Genomic DNA, 18,851 nt, shown 5'->3' with positions numbered 1-18,851 from the left:
GCATTTGATCTTTGAAGGCGCTAAAGACTTTAAAGGCTGTAAAGGTCTGTGCCGACTGAAGCAGCACGAAGGGGCGTGCGCGCCAGGCGCAGAACAAGGCTCCCCGGCTCCGCAGCCGCAGCGCTTCCCCGTGTCCTGCGTGGGGCAGCCCCTGCCCCGCCACGCTCCCGCCCTGCGCTGGGCTGTGCTGCCCGGCCCACGCGCTGTTGTGCAGCCTTAGCACGGCGTGCACACCCTGCTGGGCGCGGCGGGCACCAGAGGCCGTGCTTGGAACCCCCGTTTGTGAGCCGCTGTGCTCGTCTGGTGATTCCCGGTACCAGTGCCCGGGGTTCTGCGCGGCCAAGGCAGAGGGTCTGCGTGAGCGCGCCAGGCCCACGCTGTGCCCCGGCAGCCCGTTGTCCCAGTGTCCCTCAGGGACGTGGTGGCAGCCAGGGCTGGGACAGGAGCGTGGTGTCCCCGATACGTTCTCCCCGCGGGAAAGCTGTCCCTTCAGAGGTGTCGGGAGTCCCTGGGACAAGCAGGTGAGGCCTTTGCTTCCCAGAATGAACTGTAAGAGCACCTCTTGTCCCTCTTTGTCCCCAGGGCTCAGGTTACGCACCCGCCTTCCTCCTCACACCTGGAATATTGTGTCCAGTTGTGGCCCCTCAGCTCCAGAAGGACAGGGAACTGCTGGAGAGAGTCCAGCGCAGCCACCAAGATGCTGAAGGGAGTGGAGCATCTCCCGTGTGAGGAAAGGCTGAGGGAGCTGGGGCTCTGGAGCTGGAGAAGAGGAGACTGAGGGGGGACTCATTCCTGGGGATCAATATGGAAAGGGGCAGTGTCAGGAGGATGGAGCCAGGCTCTGCTGGGTGACACCCAGTGACAGGACAAGGGGCAATGGGTGCAAACTGGAACACAGGAGGTTCCACTGAAATCTGAGAAGAAACTTGTTTGGGGTGAGGGTGTCAGAGCCTGGCCCAGGCTGCCCAGGGAGGCTGTGGAGTCTCCTTCTCTGCAGACATTCAAACCCGCCTGGACACCTTCCTGTGGAACCTCAGCTGGGTGTTCCTGCTCCATGGGGGATTGCACTGGATGAGCTTTCCAGGGCCCTTCAACCCCTGACACTCTGGGGTTCTGTGATTCTGTGCTGGCAACAGGAGGGACGGGCAGCCAAGGACCAGGTGTGACCGGGGAGCAGCTCTCTCTCAGGCACAGGGCAAGAGGGGCTGACTCACTCGGTTTGGGGGACAGCGAGGGTGAGGGGGCGGAGGGAGGAGGTCTCGGTTCCCCGCTGTGGGATGGAGAAACCTCCCTGTCCCCGGCAGGGCAGAGATCAGCTCTCCCTGCCCTTTACAGCCTGCAGGTTGGGTGATTTTACAAATCAAACATCAGCGAGGATTTGGGGGTCCCACATCCTGATAACTCCCAAAATGTGCCCTTCGCATGCACGAATCCCATTTCTCCTCACCATACCTTTTTGCTCCACCCTGAGCAAACCCCACCCTCGGCTGGGGGATTACCTTCTCAAACATTCGCAGGCTGTTATCGCATCTCCCCCACCTCCTCCTTGCCTCATGAAGCAATGCATATTTACCCCAAGAATCAGCTGTCCCCACCCAAAACCTTCCTCAACTCTTTTCCTCCTGTCATTGTCTTACTAATAATTTGGCAATCAGGAGCACACAGGATTCTCCAGTGCCTGGATCCCAGCAGCCCGGGGCCAGACCCGAGGCAGAAAGCTGTCACCTTCGCGGGACCCAGACTTCTCCCAGGTGAGCGGCACCGGGCGCGGGACGGGGCAGGTTGGGCATCGCTTCCTCACCCGCCGAAGGGAAACCCTCGGGCACCGAGCCGCGGGTGCACGGGCACTTGCCGCCGCCGCCGCCCGGCCGGGCCCGTCCTGGCCGTGGAGTGGCCGGGCCAGGCCCTGGGACGTGGCGCTGCTCCCGGGCAGGGTGCTGCTCCTTCGGGAGCTGCGGTTCTCTGGCTGGGTTAGCTGCCTTTATTAAACCTCATGTTTAAATTTCCTGCCCCGGGCCACTGTACCTCCCCAGGTCCCCTTCTGCCATTTCTCCGTGCCAGCCAGGACGGCAGCACCACTCGGTCTGGTGCTGGGAAAGCCGGGCAGAGCAGGATGGCTTTGGCTGGGTGGTGCTGGCGCATTTCCCCGCCTGTTGCAGAGGGCACCATTATCACGGTGCTGAGCCCCTCGCCCTCCCCACCACCCGTCTCCCCTGGCTTGTCAGATCTGTGCTTTCCCACCATTCACATCAGCCCTCCCGTTCGCATTGTCCCTGCAGCCTTGGCCACTCGAGGGGCCTCCCAAAACCGGCCGTGCTCCCCTCAGCCGGGCCTTTGGGTCCCCCCGGCTAGACTGATTAGCCGTGCGTTTGTCCCCAGCCGCTGGCTCTGTCCCTCCGCCCGCAGTCTCAGGTGAAGGAGCCCATGGGACATTGGTGGGGTCACGGGGACAGAATCCGCTGGGGATGAGCGCTTGGATTCAAGGGGTGGCTGGGGGGCTCCAGCCAGCACGGCTGCCTCGAGCCAGGTCGACCCCCGGGTGCTCTGCAGCCCGTGCCCCCGAGTCCTGCTTCCGGGCAGATTCCACCCCGGATCGGGTGACACGTCTGCCCCGCTCTGGTGGGACAGGCTGGGGAGGGGACCCTGCTGTGCAGGGGCTGCAAGGGGCTGGGCTGTTTCGAGGAGACCCTCACCCACCCAGTGGCACAGCCCGCACCTGGGACATCCACTGCCTGGAGGTGGATCCCGCTTGGGGGACATATACCCCACCGGGACTGATCCCACCGGGACTGACCCCACCGGGACTGACCCCACCGGGACTGATCCCACCGGGACTGACCGCACCGGGACAGACCCCACCGGGACTGACCGCACCGGGACTGACCGCACCGGGACTGACCGCACCGGGACTGATCCCACCGGGACTGACCCCACCGGGACTGACCCCACCGGGACTGACCGCACCGGGACTGAGCCCACCGGGACTGACCCCACCGGAACTGATCCCACCGGGACTGACCCCAACGGGACTGACCGCACCGGGACTGACCGCACCGGGACTGACCCCACCGGGACTGACCGCACCGGAACTGATCCCACCGGGACTGACCGCACCGGGACTGACCGCACCGGGACAGACCCCACCGGGACTGACCCCACCGGGACTGACCCCACCGGGACTGACCGCACCGGGACTGACCCCACCGGAACTGATCCCAACGGGACTGACCGCACCGGGACTGATCCCACCGGAACTGATCCCACCGGGACTGACCCCACCGGGACTGACCGCACCGGGACTGACCGCACCGGGACTGACCGCACCGGGACAGACCCCACCGGGACAGACCCCACCGGGACTGATCCCACCTGGACTGACCCCACCGGGACTGACCGCACCGGGACTGATCCCACCGGGACTGACCGCACCGGGACAGACCCCACCGGGACAGACCCCACCGGGACTGACCCCACCGGGACTGACCGCACCGGGACTGACCCCACCGGGACTGACCCCACCGGGACAGACCCCACCGGGACTGACCCCACCGGGACTGACCCCACCGGGACAGACCCCAACGGGCACCCGCTCCGCCGCTGCCCCTCCCGCCCAATAGGCGGCGCGGGCGCCGCTGAGCTCCGCCCCCATTGGCGCGGGGCGCGCTGACGCCAGGGGGCGGAGCCCGGCCCCGCCCCGGCCCCGCCCCGCCCCGCCGGAGCAACTTCCATTTTAGGTGCGGGAGCGGCGCGGGGCGCACGGCGCGGCCAGGCCCGGCCCGACCCTCCGACCGCTCCGCTCCGCCCGGCGGGGACCCGGCCGCCGCCCGCAGCTGCCGCCCCTTTCCGGGCGCCTCTCCTCGCCTCTCGCCTCGGATCCCTGTGGAGCAGGCCGGGCGGCCGAGCCGCCGCGGGGCGGAACCGCCACCCCCGCCCGTCGCCGAGGAGCCCGGCCACGGTGAGTCCCGCTCTCGGCGTTCCCGCCGCCGCCTGCCCGGGGGAGGGGGAGCCGGTGCGGATCGGCGCCTGCCGGGCGCCGCGTGCCCCCGGGCGGGAGCGGGGCGGGTGGGGGCGGCCCTCGCCCTCCTTCTGTCCGCGTCCCCCCCCCGGCGGGGCCGGGCCGGGCCCGGCCGTGTCCTCCTGCCGGCGCCGGTGGGTGCCGGGCCCCCGGAGGCCCCTCGCTGCCGGGTGCCAGGCGGGGCCGCGCCCCGCGGGACCGGCCGGGTGGCGGTGCCCAGCCCTGGCGGGGGCGCTGGCGGAGCCCGGCCCGCCGGAGCCCGCGGGGAGCGACACAAAGGCGGCTGGGCCGGTGGCCGCCCCGCTCCCCGCCCGGTGCCGCCTCCGCCGTTCTCCCTGCCCGGAACAAAGGCCGCCCGTGTGCCAGCTTCCCGCGGCCGGCACCGGCACGGCCCCCCCGCCGCCTTTGTGTGGGCTCTGGCGCTCGGTCCCTCCGCGGGGACCCTTCGGGGCTCGGCCCGGCTCTGCCTCCCGCCGCGGGCCCGGCCCGGCCGCCTCTGCCTGCCCGGGGACAAGCGCATCCCCGGGATCTCGTTCCCTGCGCCTTTGTTCGGCGGGGCAGGGGCTGGTGCGCCCGGGACGGTCGGAGTGTGGGAGGAGCGGGCAGGTCCCTCCGTGGAGCGGCTCTGGGTTTAAAAACATCCCAACGGATTCGTCTGCCGGAGTCGCGGCGACCAGGTGACACGGGAGCGCTTCCCGGGAGGCGTGACCCTGCTGGGCTCAGCCGCCCGCTTTTTCTGTGTTTCCCCTTGTCTGCACTGTCATTGAGCAGCAGCTCAGCTGCCCAGCACCTTTTGTGCAAGGAGCTGGTGACCTGAGGCATCACCTTCTCCTGCAACATGGGCACTCCCGTTCCTCGGAACACTGGAGAAGAGACTTAGCTTGGGGAAAGCACACAGAAGTTTGGGTGGCTCTGTGTCAGGAGGGCTCCTGCCCCTGGGAGGCACAGGCAGGCCCGCCGGCCTTGCAGAGGGATGCGGGGCACCTCTGTTGTGCCCCTGGGCTTTGAGTGCGGGAGCCTGGACAGCAAAGCTTCCTCTGTTTGTTGAAGAGGGGGCTGGACCTGCTGAAGGTGACTCCCTCCCCAGCGAGGGCTTGGTGCCCAGGCTCTTCCATGGAGCTGGTGGTGATGGGGGTAACAGGGCGTTATTTGGGAGACCTGGGCCGTCCTTCCCCTGCGGGAAACACTTGGCAGGGCTGAAGGCTCCTGTCCCGAGCTGTGGTGCCTGGCCTTGTGCAGGCTGCTGGTGGGGTGGGCTGGAGACCCGGGGCTGCCTGGGTGTGGGGGCTGTCACCGTATCACCTGCAGCTGCCGACAGTTCCACCCTGTGTCCGCCCTGCACTGTGTGGGTGCTTTTGGACTCAGCTGCCCGGGTCTTGGTGTGGAGTTTAGAAGAGGCTTATGCTTTGTGGGGAGCAGGGAAAGCTCAGCGCCTCCAGGACCCAGGCAGGCTGAGAGTCCTGCGATCGGTGGTCACAGGTAGTGTTTGGAGCACCTGTTTCCTGCACCTCGCCTTTCCTCCTCGCAGCTCTCGTGGACGTGGTGGATGGGGCTGAGCGGCTGGCTGGTGACTCGTGGGCCCCCGTCCGTGGTGGATGGGGCTGAGCGGCTGGCTGGTGACTCGTGGGCTCCCGTCCGTGGAGCCCGCAGCGCGTTCTGTGTGTGCTGATCCGCAGGGCGGCTGGGGCTGTGGGAAGAGCCTGAGCAGGGACACACTCAGTCCTCCCCACGGATGCCTGCTCCGTCCTGCTCCCAGGGCTTTCTCGAGGCGGATTATCTTACCTACTGGTGTTCGCTTGTGCACTTCAAAGAAAAAAAAAGGCAGTTTTAAAAAATCTGTTCCCTTTCCACTTGACCGAACTTGGCCGGGGCTCTGTTGCATGCGAACGACTGTCCTTTGCAATGTGCAGCATTTGCTGGAATCTCGTGCGGAGCCTTCCTGGAAGGGGTGGGAGGATGAAAGCGGTGGCTCTGCGGAGCACGCTGGGCTTGCCTGGGCTGCCGCGGAGGGCGAACCTCCTCCCTTCCCACTCGGAGGTCAGGCCCCGTCCCTGCGGCTGAGGAGCCCTCAGGACCATCCCTCCTGAAGGATGTGCTGGGAGTCAGAGCAGCGATCCAGCCCAGATCGTGCGCCAGCAGTCCCTGTCCCTGGGTTGCCTCTCCTTCCTTCAGCCTCTGGCATGAAGATAAGACCTCAGTCCATTGTATCTGTGCTGGGAATGGCTTCAGGACAACCAGAAAATAATAGTGTAGCTTGGACCATGCCTGGAAGGCTCTTGCTTCTCAAAATAGCTTGCCAGTGTCTGTGACCTTGGGGGACAGTGCTGGTTAAGTCTCTCGGTTTGTCTTCCCAACAGCCCCTTGTAACCATGTCTCATTTACTGCTGGCGAGCACAGATCCCTTTCCCAGGACTGACCGTGCTGTGTTCGGGGACGCACAGAGCTCTCCTGGCTCCGAAAGCCCAGGTCTCTGCAGTGTGGGTGTTTCCCGCTGTCCCTGCCTCGCTCGCAGTGAGGAGCACAACTGTGGAGCTGGGTCGGTCCATAAAAGGCAACAGGTGTTCCCTGGATGCGGTGACAAAACCCAAGCCAGCTGGTGATTCAGAGGGCTCTGCCGTGACACAGGGTTGGCCGCCGGAGGAGGCTGTCCCCTGGCACGGGGCAGGAAGGCATCTCCGAGTCAGCCTGTCGGAAAGGGGCTGGATTTACGGGCTCTTGGCTGAAGTCCTCGACTTCCCCAAGGTGACCACAACCTTCTCTTTGCCTCTTACCATCCCAGGAAGCTGTCTGGGAAGGGGAAACTGTTTCTTAGAGCCAGTTCTTGTACTGGAAACTCCCAGCAGCAGGGCAGTGAGTCCATCCGGCTCCCGCCTGTCTTGTGCTCTTTACTGATCTGCCTTCCTCCCCACGCGGAGCAGCCGTGCCCGTTGCTGTGCGCAGTCACTGCCGCACGCAGGGCTCACCTGGTTCCTTTGCTCCGGCACCTTCCTGTGCAGCCTCAGCCTGTTGAGTGGGCTTTGGGGCAGCGGCGGTGCTGTCTGGCCCCGCTGCCATGCTGCTCCCTGCACCCATTTGTTTCCCAGGGGGAAGCTGGAGTTGTCCCCACAAGTGACGCTGCTTCTCTTGTGGCCCATGTGGAACCTGTGAGGCCGAGGGGCAGGATGAGGTGGCTGCTGAGTGTGGGGCAGACCAGTGACTAATGCGCACAAGCTGCCAGGCGCGGTGCCAGGATGCATGAACCCGTACCCGGGGTGCCTGTCACCTCTGCTTCATCTGTTTAGTCCAGCCCGGAGCAGCTGCAGGTCGGAGGTTGGCCGTGGGACGCCCGGTGTGCCCGAGCCTTGGACCAGGGTGGCAGAGAACAGCCTCAGCTGCCGTGCAGGGGAGATGAGCTTCCCCACAAGGGGCGGTGACTGAGGAGCAGCAGCTGCCTGGGACCTGGTCCCCATGTCCCTAACCTTGTGCTGCAGAGCCCTTACCTGCTGCAAAAATGCTCGTGCCAGCATGGGCCTGGACACGTGATCCAGGCTGAGCGCATCTCCCGTAAGTGTAGTTTGAACAGCTCGTTGCCCAGGTGGTGTGCCGATGGGAGAGCAGAGTTTCCTTTGTGACACCGCAGCCCTGGCCTTTCGGCGTGCAGAAGGCGGGGGCGGCTCTGCGGTGGCGGGAGCGCGGGCAGTCCGGCTGGGTGCAGCGCTCAGCCAGCACCCCGGTGGGCCAGGAGCCGCTGGCTTTCCAGCACGAGCAGGGGGCTCTGGGCAAGTTCGGGTGCGGGACCGAGCCCTGGGGACACCCCTCCTGTAGCCCGGTAGGGGTGGGCCTGCAGTCCTGGGAGCGCTTTTGAACACGTGCAGCCCTGGGGCTGGTTCGAGGGTTCCCCGGGCTGGCAGCAGCGTTGGGCTCGGGTGCGTGAGGCAGAGCTGCTGTGTCTCCGGCCCTGGCGCTCCCGCTCCGCTGGGCGTTGGCCCCGCTCGAGGTTCAGCCGCTTCCTGCTGCGGTCCCGGGCGAGGGCCTGGCGGGGCCTCACCTGCCCTGCGCGGCCCTGGGGACAGCGGGGCGAGGGCCTGGCGGGGCCTCACCTGCCCTGCGCGGCCCTGGGGACAGCGGGGCGAGGGCCTGGCGGCGGGGAGTGGGCAGCAGTTCTCTCCCCTCATGTCTCACCAGGTTCGTGCGACAGCCCTTCCTGGGTAGGAGGGCAATTACCTGGGGCAAGGTGGCCCAGCCTGGGACCTGGGTGGCCTCAGAGCAGAGGGGACATGGAGAACCGATTCCCACCCTGGCGAGGAGGGGGAAGGCCTGTCGCTGTCCTCAGCTGACACTTGTTCCTCTCGCCCCCATCTCGCGTGATGGTCAGGCTTGTCTTTCCTGGCGAGAGCTCCCAGATCCCGGCTGCTTCCCTGTGGTGCTCCCGGCTGCCCCGGCGCAGGGGAGCTGGGGGTGCTGGGCAGCTGCGATGGGTGAGAGGGAGGGAGGGAGGGTGTCGAACCGCAAAGACGAGTTTTTCCGACCTGGAAGGGTGGGTCACCGCTCGTGTTTGCATGCCGCTGGCAGGCCCCTTGCCCAGTGGAGTAACGCATTCTTGAGCGTGTTGCTGCACGCAGCGCTGGCTGCCATGCTGGGCTCAGGCTGCCTCGCACCGGGGAGGGGGCTGTCACCCGCGGCCAGGGGAGGGGGGCCATCCTGGGAGTGCTTCTGGGAGAAATCTGCTCTGATGTGGGGAGGCTGCCTGCTTCAGGCTGACTTTGGAGCCCTTTTTCCCCGCTGCTTCCCCCCCCTCCCTGTGCTTTTACCCACAGGAGAGCGTTCCCAGGGCCCTGCAGCTCCGCGCTGGAGCACACTGGTGTGGCACATGGGGAAGCCTGCTCTCCCTTGATCTCTGCCCAGTGTCTGTCTGCAGCAGCGGCTTGGGTGGAAAACCACTTCCCTTCCACTTCCCTTCTCTGTTCCCGTTCCCTGGGTGGCGAGAGAAGCCGCCCTGGGCAGGCGGGCAGTCCGGGAGCGCAGCCGTGGCAGCAGCCACGCTGTGAGGGGTCTCGGCTTCCTAGGGGTGTCCCCGTCCTGCCTCCGGGAGCCTTGGGGACTCCACAGAGCGTCAGGCGGCCCCGTGTGTGTGTGCCGTTGGCTGGGGGAGCTGTGCACAAGCAGACAAGGTGTGCAGGAGGAGGCTGGAGAGCAGCAGCAGCGCACGCTCGCTGTGGTCTCGGGGATCAGATGTGCTGGAGTTATGATGTGCAGATATCAAACCCATGTCTAGGGCACAGCTGTGTCCTCGTGGCTTTAGAAAATAGCATCTTCCCCTCTCTGCTTGTAGGATGATCCAGGCCGGACAGGAATGTGATACCGCCATGGACAAGGTGCAATAACGTGCTCCCGGGGCAGGACCCCTCCAGCAGGCCAGCCGGTGTCCCGTCTCCTGGGGACCACAGTGCCCGCTTGCTGGCACAGCCGGCTGGGCTGCCGGTGCCCGTGCCTGGCGTTCCCAGTTGGTTCCAGGGTGTCTGCGGGAGGGGGGCGGCGGGGAGCGGCCCTTGGCAGGACGTTGTGTTTAGAAGCTGACGGGAAAGGGAAGTCACGATGTCATCTCCCGTCTGACCAGGAAACACAGGTTTCCTTCCCCTCGGCTCGCGCAGGAGCCTGGGCTGCTCCTCAGCAGGCTGGGGGAGCAGCAGCCAGGTGCGGCACCAGCAGAACGTTTGGGCAAGGGACCGCGCGGGTCGAGTCCTGCTGCCTCTGTCCCCTGCTGCGGGGTGAGCCCTGGCTTATGCCAGCCCATGTGGGACCCGCTGTCCCCACGGCCCATCCGCGGCCAGCAGCCCCTTCCCTGCCCCCAGCGCGATTCAGTCCTGGCCCTTGCTGGTGCTTCTCCAGTGACTTTCCTTCACCTGTTCACTGCTGTTTGGCAGGACCCTCGGAGCTGTCTCCATGCAATTAGAGAGCCAGGCACCTGATGAGGTCATGCGGGATGGAGCTTTCAGCCCAGCCCGGTGATGCTGCGGTGACTCAGGCTGCTGGCTGCCCTACCTGCTCGGGAGCCTGGGCTGGCGAGGGGGAGCCGGGGTCCCGCTGCTCCTGGGCGGCTCCCTGGGCTGCTCCTGCGAGGGTGGCTGTGCTTAATCTCGGCAGTTCCCTCCAAGCCGCTCCCACACCAAACATGACTTCAGTGCCTGCCTGTTTGCTCAGCCTGGGGAGGGGACAGGCGTGTGGCCTGGCTGGCAGAGGGAAGGGCGCCCTGTCTGCTCGGGGGGCCCTGGGTGCCTGCCCTTCTCCAGATTCCTGGTAATGGTTCCTTGGCGACTCAAGTGCTCCCCGTAGGGACAGTGGATGAGGCAGGCTGGCCACGCTCCGGCTGAGCCCAGTGCTGCGGATCCCAGCACTTCCAGCCCCCATGGCCTCCTGCGCTGGTTGGAGCAGGGTACCCAGAGCTGAGTGGGCCCAGGCCCTGGGCCAGCCCGGTACAGGTGCTGGGAAATGATTTCAAATGACTTCCCTGGGAAGAGGGATGTGAGGCTGCACCGAGGGCTCAGTGTTGGGGAATGGGGCCCAAATCCACATGTCTTGGTGCTGGGCTGGCACCACATTGTCCTGCCGCTCTGCACCCTGTGCTGGCAGGGCTGCCCAGGGCAGCGGGTGCTTGTGCCCATAGCCTGATGGAGGGAGGGTCCTTTCATTTTCCCAAGATGCTGCCCACCAGGCTGCAGCCTCTGTGCTCAGGGGCAGCCAGCAGCAACATGAGCCCTTGAGGAGGAGGATCTGCCCTGGGATGGGGTGCTTGGAGCACCTTCACCCAGCTCCATGTCTTCGTCACCCGGGCTGCCAGGGGGGCAGCTCCCGTGGTGCTGCAGCCTTGGGCTTAATTGAGGGGGACTTTGCTCCCTGGGCTCTGCCGGCACAGCTCTTATCTCTGCAGAGCCGGGCTGGTGTTTGTTTTAGCTGTGGGAGAGAGGCAGCTGAATGGGCGATGGGTGGGAGCAGAGACGGGTGAAGGGCAGGGGTGGTGTGGCTGGGGGGGCAGCCCTGACCTTCAGCACAACACAACACGAGGGCTCCAGCAAGCCCTGTGGGCACAGGGACATCTCGTGTCCCCCATCGGGGTGGTGGCCATTCCTGGGGTGCGGCGAGGAGCCAGGGGTCTGCCCTACGACCCCCCCAGTTCACCTGCTGCTCCTGGGGCCGGGGGCTGGAGCCGGGGGCTGCCGGGGTGAAGCCGGAGCCTGCTGGCCGCCGGAGCACGGCCGGCCCCGGGAATGCTCTGGCCCTGTTCCCGGAATCCGGCGCTGGGTGTTTGTTTGCTGCTGCGCCCCGAGGTCTGGTGCTACTGTGACAGGAAGCGGGAACGCCGGGGGGGGGCGGCCGGGATGTGCCTGTGAAATCCCTTTGTCCCCGCCGAGCGCTCAGCTGCACATTCCCACCGAGAGGAGAGAGCTGCCTTTGTGCTGCTGATGGCTCCCGGCATGCGAACCTCCCGGGGCCTGAGGCTGGGGTGGAGGGGCGGCGAGGACCCCCCCTCGCTGCTGCCCACGGGCTGGGCAACACGCACCCGGTACCTGGGCAAGCATTGGGGCATCCCGGGGAGGCTGGACGTGGTGGGGTGTTGCTGGCAGGAAGGCTCTGGCCCCGTGGCTGTGTCGCTCAGGGATTGTGGGTGAACGGTGTCTGCCTGGAGCCTGGTGGCTTGGCTGCTGTCTTGCTGGGAGGGATGCTTGTCCTCCCCAAAGCACTGAGGGAAACTGTCTCCTGCTCGCTGTGGTCTTGCCGTGGCGCTGGCTGTTCCCCGCGGCCAGCGCGGAGGGTCGGCAGCTCCTGTGGTGTGCCGGGCAGTCTCAGCCCAGCCCGGGGCGAAGGAGCCTCTCCCGTGCGTGTCCTGCTCAGAAGGACGGGTGGCCCCCCTCGCGTGCCGGGGACAGCTGCCCCGCGGCTGGATTGCTGGCATACCAGCAGAACCAGCCCTGCCATGCGGCCGACCCCGCGCTGCTCCTCGCTGGCTGCTCTGCTGCCTCCCGCTCCATCCCGCTGGGCGACCAGTGCACCCACCTGGGGACCTCAGCTGGGCTGGGGCAGCTCCCTTCCCCAGGGAATCGCCCACAACCCCAGCTCTGCCCAGACCCCTCCCGTGGACGCGGACCCGGTGGGTGTTGTGCATTGTCAGCCCCCTGCCCTTGCTGGGGGGCGACCAGCAGCCTCCTGCTTCCTCCCCCCCAGGGCAGCGCAGCCCTGCCCTGCACCTTATCTCCCTCCTTATCTCCTGGATGCTGTCCCGCTCCCTTATAAGGTGCGGTGTGCGTCCCTGCTTGCATCTCCAGGTGACTCCCAACCCGCCCACGTGCTGTCCCTGGCCGCTGGGCTGGACCAGGCGGCTGTCCCACTGCCGGTCTGACCAGTGGGGTGTGATGGGCAGCGAGCACCTCCTCGCTGCCACCCGGGGCGGCCGCCCCTGGGGCTTCACCCACCCCCTTGCCCTGGGCACAGCTCCTGGGGACGGGTAGGCGCCCGAGGCGGGAGCAGCCTGTTCCTGCCCGGGGAGGGCTGCTGGCTGCCCGCCAGCCCGTCCAAAGTCCGGTGTGCCCGTGCTCTGTAACCCGCCCTGGGAGAGCCCTTCCCGGCAGGGCTGGGCTGATGAGGCGGCCAAAGGCCTGCGCAAGAGGCGGGGGAACCGCTCTCGGAGCGGGGTCTGGCAGGGCTGGGCAGCGTCAGCGAGATGTCTTGCACAACCCATGGGCAGGGACGTGTCTGCCCGGGCAGGCGGGTCCCTGCCGGTGTGCCGGGCTGCGGTGGGAGCTGGCAGCGCCGGGCGCAGACCCCTTGCTGCCACAGGGCTGCCAGGAGAGAAACAGCCACGGCCAGAACCCCATCACCTGCACAGGGACGCGGGAGCTGCTGCCCACCATCACCTGTCCTGCTTCCCCATGGCCCGGGGCTGTCGTGCTCTCCTGGACTGCACACAAATGGGGATGAGCTTCATCTTGCGGGCTGTGCCGTGGCTAGCGTTAGTGCTTGCTGCTTCAGGCCGGCTGAGGGCTAGGGACTGATGTGTGAGCCCAGACTCTGCCCTCGGGGGGGTGGAAAGATGCCAAAGATGTTCGTTCATTTATTTTTTAGCTAATTGAGACTGACCAGAAGCCTGTGGTGAATTAGCAGGGCTGTGAACCTGTGCAGAGCAAGCAAGTGTAATGCACTGCGAGCACTTGGACAATTGCAGGCTTGAATTATTGATGGGGTTTCTGTTTTTCCTAAGAGCATCATGATGGGCAACTGGAACCAGGAGAATTTGTTGCTTCCTCCCTCTGTCGAGGATGGGGGTCTGGTGCCGAGAGCTGTCGATGTTTGCTCTCGAAGGGCGGGCAGCCAGCTGGCTCTCCTCAGAGTCCCTCAAATTGATAGGGAAAGGCACATTCTCTGAGCAATGTTGCCGTTTTTCTCGTGTGCTGGGTGCTGGGCACTGGCGGGGCAGGAGCACGTTCCCGCGGCCGCGCGTCCCTGCTGCCCGCTGGCTGTGGGGGGCTGGTCTCCGGCGCTGGTCACGGCCTGCGGTGACGGCCGAGGAGGGGCTGCTTCGCTGTGCCTCGCTGCGGCAGGGTGTCTGCCGTGGTGACAAACACTGACACTTGCTTAACAGGTGCCCAGGGCCGCAAACAAGCGGCAGAGCTGTGGGAGGGCTGGGTCTCGCAGCCGGGCCATGTGGCTCTGTCCGCAGGGGCTGTGGGCAGCGAGCGCCTGGCGTCTCCCGGCAGGGCCTGGGGCAGGGCTGGCCGGGCCGAGGTGGTTTCTGGCGTTGTAGGTGCTTGCGTTGAACGTTGTCCAAAATCATCCCTGCGGCCGTGGCTCCAGGGATCCCAGGACCATGGGTGGCAGCTCTCTGGGGACACAGAGCAGGGCTGGCGCGGGCGGGCTGTGCGCTGCCACGGGCACTGCTGTGGGTTCTCCTGCCTGTGCCGCGTCTGCCGCATCGAGCCCCTCTCCTGGCCTGTGCTGTGCAGTTCCCCGCCCGCGCTGGGCTCCTGGTGGGGAGCCTGCGGGACCTGGGCTCCACCCTTGGGCAGAGGAGGTGCGGGTGAGCTCAAGGTGGGTATGGCTGTGGTTTGGGCCTGGAAATTATTTTTCCAGGCAAAGGATTTGTTCTGGGGGAAAGCAATTCCCCCAGGAGGTGGGGGCAAGGGGTTTTGGAAAAACGTGCCATGCGAAGCTGCCCTCAGTGGCAGAGCTCTGGAGGGCTTGGCTGGCACGTGGGTGTCTGCCAAGCCTTCGTCCAGCCGAGAGGGTGATGGCGGCACGTGCGGGGGCTCGTGGCTGCCCCCCAGGCGGGTCCGTGCTCCAGGCCCCGTGCGCTGGGCCGGCGCTGCAGGGCTGCACGGCACCGCCTCGTGCTGCTGGGCCGAGGCGCGGCCAGCGCGGCCGACGTGCAGCTCTCCGGGCGGCTGGTTCCCGGCTCCCCGTGTGCTGACAGGCACCAAGGAGGTGGCTCTGGTGCTTCTGCCTCCGCTGTTTCATCTCCAGGCTTTTTTGTGTTGCCCTGAACTGAGCCAACTGGAATATTTTTGGCTTGCTGGGGTTTTTAAGTAACGGGTGTGTCAGCAAGTGCCTCTCTCATGATGAAAAGGCTTTCACGCAGCCGTCCTCAAGAATGGCCAGGGTCTGGCTTTGGAAGAGTGCTCTGTAGTTGTATCTTTAGAGGGTGGGGAGAAGGAGGGGAATGGGTGCAAAGCGATCCCTGGAATTCCACCCTTGTGGTATCTGGCGTACTTGGACGTGAGCTGTCACGAGCAGCTTGCTGGCCGCCGTGACCCGGCCGCGGAGCCTGGCTGTCCCCATCCCTCCCAGTCACCTTGCAGGTGACCATGCCTGGGTGGTGGCATGGGGCTGTGCTGTACCCAGGCAGCCCCTCTCCCCAAAACACTGGTGCGTGAGCCGCTGCAGGAGGGGTTAGGGGCAGATCCTGCACAGCTGGAGGGTGCGAGACTGAGCGGTCGTTTGGGGTTTGTGTGTCAGCCGCACAGGAACGCGGTGCCCGGGGTGGCGCTGGCGGTGTCTGACCTCGCTGGGCCTGGCACCGCTGCTCGGCAATTATGTCTTTAGCCCTGGATCCATGGAGACTCTGTGGCTGGAACAAGGGCGGAGGGCGGTAGCATGTCCTGACAGCAGGAGGGGAGCCCCTCAGCAACCAGACCTGTCCTGCTGCGCCTCCTGCCCATGACGGAGCCGTGCCCGCGGTTCGGGCAGGGTGGTGACCGTGCGTGTGCGCTCAGTCACTGCCCCAGTGCTGAGCATGGCCAGATCCTGTGCAGAGACCCTCGGGGCTGCTCTGGAGCAGCAGCGGGGGGAGGTGATGGGGCTGCAGACCCAGCCAGACCCACCGCCCGGCCCTCCCCGGCTGCCGCCTGTCCCTGAGTCTTCCTGCTCCGACCTGGCGGCCTCGACGGAAGGGGGAGCTGTGTGTCCCCCTCACCTCCTGCCTGGGCCAGAGGGCCACTTGCGAGGGCGCAGTGACAAGGGGAGCTGCCCGGCAGGGACCCGCGTTGTTCCTTCCCCTGCTGTTGTGTTTACTCCCCATGGAAGGGACGGGAAGGAAACCGCCTCGCAGCTGCTCTGCCCTTATCTGGGGCCCTTAGCCCTGGAACTCTCATTGTTAGGCTGTGCTCCCCGGGGACGTGCAGAGGTGGGACGGGGCGGTGCAGGAATCTGCTGGGGTTGCTGTTTGCGCTGCCGCCCTCCCGGGCACGCCGGCTGCTCCGCGCGCCGGGGCTGCGGGGCTGGCGAGCGAGCAGAGGCTCAGCTGGATCTCTCCCTGAATCCAGCATGTACCTCCTGGCACCTCAGGAATCTGCCTCCTCTGTAGGGACGGTCGAGGGCATGCCGAGGAGCCATCATGGCTGCTTGGGCACCGTCATGTCGTGGAGATCCCTTCTGTGCAGGGGGGGTTTCTATCTGTAAAAGGGCTCAGTGAAATACTGCTCTGGCAACAAATCACAACAAGCCGGTGGGCTCCTGGCTGGCTTTGGGTGCTGAAGCTGTGCCGGGGCTCTGGGCGGTGGGACCGTGCCCGGGGCTGTGGTGGGGAGATGCTCCCCGATGGAGTCCCCGGCTGCAGCGGGACCGCACGGCCCCGCAGAGCAGCTCCTCGTGCCATGGCCGGGACCTGCTGGGGGTCCCGGGGACAGAGGGTCAGGGTCCCTGCTTGAAGCGGGTGGCTGCCCACCGAACACGGGTGGTGTTTGACTCAAGGGTGAGAGGTGGGATGTGTCAGCGCTGTTCTGGGAGGCACAGCCTCTTGCTTTGAGATCCATGGGGCAGCTGAGACCTCGGAGCAGCGAGGGTCAGTCATCCCTGCATTTCCATACAGGGCTCCAGGAGCCACAGGGCAGACCTGTGCAAGGTGTGAGGAGTGGAAAGCTGCGTGCGTGGGCCAGGAGTCGTGTCTGGAGCCTCCGAAAGGAGCGCGGGCTCCCGAGCCGGGGGCGGTGGCCGTGTCCCAGGCTGGGGCTGGCGGGCGAGCGTCCCGGTGTCCCGGCTGCACCGGGAGCTGCGGCTGTGCCACGGCTTTGGCTGTTGCTGGACACACATGGGCATGAGTAAAACAACAAGATTTCTTATTGATGAAAGCAGATTACAGGGTGACAGCAACCAGATGTTCAGGTGTGCTGCAGGCAGCCTCCAAAGCACTTGGAAAAAGTCCACCCTGCTTCGCTGGGCTCATGGTGGTGGTGCCACAGCGGCTGATCAGCGCCAGTGCTGCCTGTGTCCCCGGGAAGCCAGGGGACGGCCACAGGGAGGAGTGGGGAGGCATTTCAGGAAGGGTTTGGTCTGGGTACGCTTGAGATACTGTGGGAAACAACAAAACAAAGCAAAGCCCTGCTCTGGGCTCCTCTAAACCAGCACCTGCGCGGGCTGGGACAGGAGGGTCGGGGCTCTGTGCGGGGTTTGGGGCTCTGCGGGGCCGTACCAGGGCGGTGGCCCCGGGGGTGGGCAGAGCCGGAGCTGGAGACCGTGGGAAAGCGGTTTCCGTGCGGGCTGCGTGGCGCGAGCGAGTCCCCACACGCCCGCGCGGCTGCCGGGGTTCGGGAGCGGGAGCTCCTCGGGCCTGCCGGGGCCCGGCCGGCGGGTGCAGGGCCGAGCCCGTGCCCCTCCCCGCGCGCCGTTCCCCGTCGGTGGGGAGCAGGCAGAGATGCCGGGGGCTGTGGGGGGAACAGCGGCGATGCCCCCCCGCCGGACACCGCTCTGTCCCTCAGAGCCGGGGGCTGGCAGAGGAGCCGGGCTCCCCGCTCTGTCGCCTGCCCTGCTGTCTGTTTTGAGATCCCTGGTGTGACTTGTTGTTTGACCTCTCCTGCCGTCCCTGCAGCTCTCTCCCCTCCTGCTTCCTCACTGTGGTGGCTGGGCTATTTCTTCCATGACTCTCTGCGTCTAGACCTGGCTGTCCCGTGCCTTTGCCAATCAAACACGAACTTCCTCCTCTAACAGGTCTGTATGGAAGAATATTGCCTTTCTCTGTTGAAATATGTTGATTGTGGTGTGCTCACTCGCTGTTCTCCTCGGGGAGGGGATGTTGGAAAGGTCCAAGCCAGTGCCTGTCCCTAGAGCTGTGGGCTGAGGACCTGTGGGGCTGTGCCGTTGAGAGCCCTGTTGAGTTTTGGCAGCAAAGGGGCTCGTGGGGTCCCCTTCATGGGGATCCTGTCCCACTTCATCCCCTTTCCTGAGTCGGAAGGAGCCGTGGGGCTGGGCCGGTCTCCCCGCGGGATGTGGGTCACTGCTCGTTCCGCAGGAGCGTGTCCCCCGCTGCTGGCTGCAAACAGCTTTTCCTGCAGCCGCCAGGGCCCTCGTGGGACAGGGACCCTCTTCAGCACACAGCAGCGCTCCCGAGCCTGGCTCAGCTGGGTGGTGTCATGCAGGGACCTTCTTAGCCCAAAGTGACACTCCTCCAAGCCTAAATGCTGGAGCAAGGAGCATCTGACCCACACTGGGCGGTGCTGCGCTGAGACCCCCTCGTCAGCTCTCTGGTGGTGGGTGGGAATGGGTGTTAATGCCATAAGAGAATTTTTTTTCTTGTTTTATCTGTTTTAACAAAAATCAGTCTCTTCTGACTGCTCTTCTCTCCTCCTTTCCTTCCTCAAATCATGTGCGGTGAAGAGAGGGGCTCCTGCCCTTCTGGGTCTCTTTTCTTGCCCTCACCTTGACACCAAGCCACCTCCGCTCGTGCCTCCCCGCGCCCTCCGCCCCGCCCTGCCCGTCCCGGGCACCCGTCACCCATGGACGACTCAGAAGTGGAGTCGACCGCCAGCATCCTTGCCTCCGTCAAGGAGCAGGAGGCTCAGTTCGAGAAGCTGACCCGGGCGCTCGAGGAGGAGCGGCGCCATGTCTCGGCCCAGCTGGAGCGAGTCCGGGTCTCCCCGCAGGACGCCAGCCCGGGCTTGGCCAACGGCACGCTCACCCGGCGGCACCAGGTAAAAAACCCCCTTGGCAGAGGGAGGTGTGGGGGCTCCCAGAGCCCCCGTCGGTCAGTCCTGCCTCGGGGCAGCCCCGGCTCCCTTCCCCGGCCCTCGGCTGTGCGAGGTGCGGGCGGTGAGGCTGGTCCCTGGCGCTCCGGTGCTGTGCGTGCCCTGGGCTGGGGGTGCCGGGGTGTGCAGACCCCCTTGGCCGCAGAGTCTGCTGGGAGGAGCAGCTGGAGGGTCCCGCTCCCAGCTCCGCTTTGGTTTGGGCAGGTTGGAGGCTGCCTGGTCGGTACTCGGGCGTCTCTGCTCCCCATCCCGCTCCGCTGCTTGGAAGGCGCTGACGTGCAGGGCTGGCGTGTCGCTGTGGGGACTGTGTCTCCCTCTCGTCTGACAGTGGGCACGTGCTTGGAGTCTGTCCC

General features: G+C 65.9%; 1 protein-coding gene across 6 annotated transcripts in view; it reads left to right on the top strand.

Annotated features, from left to right (window-relative positions):
* Window positions 1–3,738: 3,738 nt before the first annotated feature.
* Window positions 3,739–18,851, top strand: part of CTNND1 (catenin delta 1) — a 28,241-nt gene continuing 13,128 nt past the window's right edge. For 3 of the 6 annotated variants that reach the window (XM_065838023.2, XM_065838024.2, XM_065838022.2), the window contains exons 1-3: window positions 3,739–3,955; window positions 17,346–17,464; window positions 18,131–18,444. In XM_065838023.2, the coding sequence (XP_065694095.1) occupies window positions 18,250–18,444 (195 nt within the window). In that variant the 5' untranslated portion in view covers window positions 3,739–3,955; window positions 17,346–17,464; window positions 18,131–18,249. The remainder of the gene's footprint in view (window positions 3,956–17,345; window positions 17,465–18,130; window positions 18,445–18,851) is intronic. The other 3 variants (XM_065838026.2, XM_065838025.2, XM_065838027.2) reach the window with 2 other exon arrangements.

Source organism: Patagioenas fasciata, chromosome 5, assembly GCF_037038585.1.
Source record: "Patagioenas fasciata isolate bPatFas1 chromosome 5, bPatFas1.hap1, whole genome shotgun sequence".
Taxonomy (NCBI): domain Eukaryota; kingdom Metazoa; phylum Chordata; class Aves; order Columbiformes; family Columbidae; genus Patagioenas; species Patagioenas fasciata.
This window is presented reverse-complemented; position numbering and strand designations above follow the sequence as displayed.